Source organism: Telopea speciosissima, chromosome 5, assembly GCF_018873765.1.
Source record: "Telopea speciosissima isolate NSW1024214 ecotype Mountain lineage chromosome 5, Tspe_v1, whole genome shotgun sequence".
Lineage (NCBI taxonomy): Eukaryota > Viridiplantae > Streptophyta > Magnoliopsida > Proteales > Proteaceae > Telopea > Telopea speciosissima.
Window position 1 is genome coordinate 14919308 of NC_057920.1, and position 3546 is coordinate 14922853.

General features: G+C 35.8%; 1 protein-coding gene across 1 annotated transcript; it reads right to left on the minus strand.

Annotated features, from left to right (window-relative positions):
• Positions 1 to 1650: 1650 nt before the first annotated feature.
• On the minus strand, positions 1651 to 2182 carry LOC122662412. The gene has a single exon (XM_043858036.1). It carries the CDS (start codon positions 2063 to 2065, stop codon positions 1670 to 1672), a length of 396 nt encoding a protein of 131 aa, XP_043713971.1. The 5' UTR covers positions 2066 to 2182; the 3' UTR covers positions 1651 to 1669.
• Between the last annotated feature and the right edge of the window lie 1364 nt (positions 2183 to 3546).

Sequence of the window (3546 nt, forward strand, 5' to 3'; positions counted from 1 at the left end):
AAACCACAAATCATGGTACGTGTTATTTTACCAACGTGAAATATACAATTAAGGCACTTATGAGTTCTAACATGAATTCTAAGCTAACTTATGAGTTCTAACATGAATTCTAAGCTATGTGTTGAAGACTTGTGAGTTTTACAATTCGACATTAGGATATTGCACTGAAGATTTCACCATATGAAGATATTAAACTTTAAAAGATGGCTAGAAATTTATCTTTGAGCAACAACTTAATTTAATCAAGCATTGCAAAATGTAAGGGAATATGCTAAATACATTGTGACGAATATATAGGCCCGGCCAACATGGCTAATTGAAGGGGTGTGTGGGTTTAATCTCACATCGGGTGTGTGAGTATGGTGTGTGTTGTGTATATCTGCCATTCCACGGTCCTAAAAGTCGATTAATCTTTTTGGGATTGGTGTGTGGTTTGTGTGATTACACTTTCATAAATAAAAATTAAAAAAATGGCTAATTTAAGAAGTGGCCTTCTCATCCAATAATTAGGTTGTCCAAGGAAATAAAAAACCCTCTACATGACTCAAAAAGGATGGACAATGTAATGAGAAGTTCTCCATATCAAATTATGTAAATAAGTTTTAAAAGTGGAATCCCTTAGATATGATGCAAAATGGATCTTGTTCTATTGTTGATCATAGATTTCTATATAAAAAATACGAATCGGAGTTTGAAGAAGAGGAAGGAGCCTAAAGATCGTTTAGACAGGTGCATGGCCAAGCCTACACCTAATTTTTTTTTTATGTATTTATTTTTTTGAAAACAAATGGAGATCTAGTGGAACTGTGGAAGTAAAAAATTATGTTGGTTGGTAGCTATAAACACCCTCTTTCCTCTTACTTTCATTTTTCATTACTTACTTTTCTTATCCCATTTCTTCATTTTAATCCGCATTCCTCTTACTGTGTTTTGTAATGGATCCATGTGGCCAACCTCATACAATTGGGATAACGCTGAGTTGTTGTTGTTGGTGGTGGTAGCTATAAACATATATACTTATAAATATTGATAGAAATCATTCAAAAAATTCTATTTCTAGTAGCCATAGTTAATTGACACCCCCCCCCCCCCCAAAAAAAAATTCATTTATCCCCTTATTCCAATTTAAGCCATGACTTTTAAACATTAAAAATTCGGCCCTATGGCCCCTACCTGCAATGATATATTCCTATATCAATAGCATACTTAACCAATTTCATGTGTAGTCCACTGTTTTGGAAGGCAACCTTTAACAAATTTTTGAGTTGTAGGTCTTCAATTTTATGTTTGATAGCACTATGTGTGGTGTACAAATTTAAGAAGTATAAAATTTGTAATGGAAGATGGACCATAACCCCAATTATTATCTTCCATCATCATCCATTAATGCCCTTATTTCTGTGCACCTAACTACTCTTTTGGGTTTATTAATGGTGGCTGCAACTCACAACCGTTCTAATTTCTGCAACACAAGGTTCATCAAAAACAGCTTCAATGGTGATTAAGTATTTGATGATCAATTCAAACTATCACTCACTCAGGAAATAATCTGATTAATTGAACAAATTAAAAGATGTTTCAAAATTAATTATAAAAATAAACAACAATAAATATTTTCTAAGCCAAAAACACTACTGCCAATTTACAAAAGTACTTGAAAAAAAGTTCTTCAAATGAACCAACTGTCATGGAAGGTGGACTGATAGGAGATCATGATAAGCAAAACCACAATCAAGGCGGCGACGCCCCAAGGAGAGCTTCCCTCCGGCGGATGGTGGTGGTGGTGGGTGGTGGTCATCCTCCGATGATTAGAGAAGAAAAGGCCATTAGGGTTCTCCATGGATGAAAGCCAACGAATGACGATCAATAAAAGTAAAGGTGTAACGATGAGTACGAGACTCATCTGTTCCTGTGTAGTCTCCACAGCGGATTCGTAGGAAGAGTACCATGAGATTCCCAAGAACATTGAAACTAACCCTAAAATTAGCAGAACCCTATATGGCATTGGATTTAACGTGAAAACCTCCAAAGCGGAGGAGATTTGGCTTTTCCTTCCATAACCCATCAACCCTAATCTCTCATTTTCTCATCTTCTTTGTTTATTTGAATTTTGAACATCAAAATTTCGCTTACTCGTCTGCAAATATTTATAAGGACGTAACGACGGACGGGTCATAGAGGAGTCGAAGACACGAAAACGAGGGGAATTGAAAGGGATATGAAGAAAGTACAAAAATACCCTCTTGGGTTTTTTCTTAATAACTAACTTAAAGTCTTAAACATGAGTTGTCATGTCGGTAGCGGTAGCGGTTTCTTATACGCGTGGGTTCACCGTGTCCAGATGTTGCGTTGTGGGTCGATGGACGGCTACAATTATTTTCTCAAATATGGTCCATTGGTCCTTGATTCTCGGGTCGAGTAAGGGTTAAAATTGGAAAGAGGAAAAATTAGAAGCATGAAAATAGGGACGTTTTGGGTACTGTTCGAGAAGTGGCTAAACTTGCATGAACATCCGTGTGTGTAGGTAGGGGTGTCAAATGGTTGGGTCGGTTCAATTCGGTTTGGTTTTACTCAATTTCCTTTTAATTTTGTACACATATCGGGTCAGATCTTAGATTGAAATTTAACTAATAAGGTGTGTAGGGGTGTCAAATGGTTGGTTCGGTTTGGTTCTTCTTTTTTTTTATTTCTTATAACTGTCGACTATCAGTCTGATCTCGATTATTATATATAAACAAAAAAATGTTTAAAAAAAAAATCAATTATAATTATTTAACCAGGGATTTGGTTTTTTATGTGTTTTTCCAGTTTCAATTGAAATGGTTGTTTCGTTCAGTCAGTCTTATCGATTGGTTTGGTCGATTTTTTTTTTGTAGATATTTGTTTCTGGTTTTTAAAAATTGAAACCAAGACTAAACCGGTAAGGAATTCGATCAATTAGACCGGGGCAATATGATTTTTTACGCCCCTACATGTGTGGTGGGAGGGGAGGGGGCAGGGATTAATGGTAGACTGGTTTCGTAATGAATGGTAAGGGTCAAGCCCAGCCCACCTGACCCCTATTGGTCCGAGCTGGATCTGGGTGAACCTTGAGGACCCAGTCTTAGCTTGGGTTTTCAAAAACCTGGACCAGCCCAACCCTGTTGTGTCCCAAGTAAGGGTGTCAAAATGGAACAAGAACTAAACATTTACGATCGAACCAAAACACAAAGAAATGATCCGGTTTTGATTTCATAAGTTTCTTTTCGGTCGATTTTTATTTGCATCGAAAAACCGACAGTTCTAAACTGAATAGAAACTAGTAACTATCACTTGAATACTAGCCTATGCATCAATTGGTTAATTAATAACATAATGATTTAATTTAATAAGTAACAATTGTTGCATCATACTTGAAACATAAATTATGTAAAATGGCTGGGACTAACTATATAGTATATATGTTTAAGTATTGGAAATGATGGATCATGTTAAAATGAATTAACAAAATCTTATCTGCTAATGGAAGAAATAGTTTGTTTATAATATGAGAGTAGAGAAGAAAAA

Coding starts and splice junctions, on each gene's coding strand:
- LOC122662412 (XM_043858036.1), bottom strand. CDS start 2,065: ATGGGTTATGGAAGGAAAAGCCAAATCTCCTCCGCTTTGGAGGTTTTC.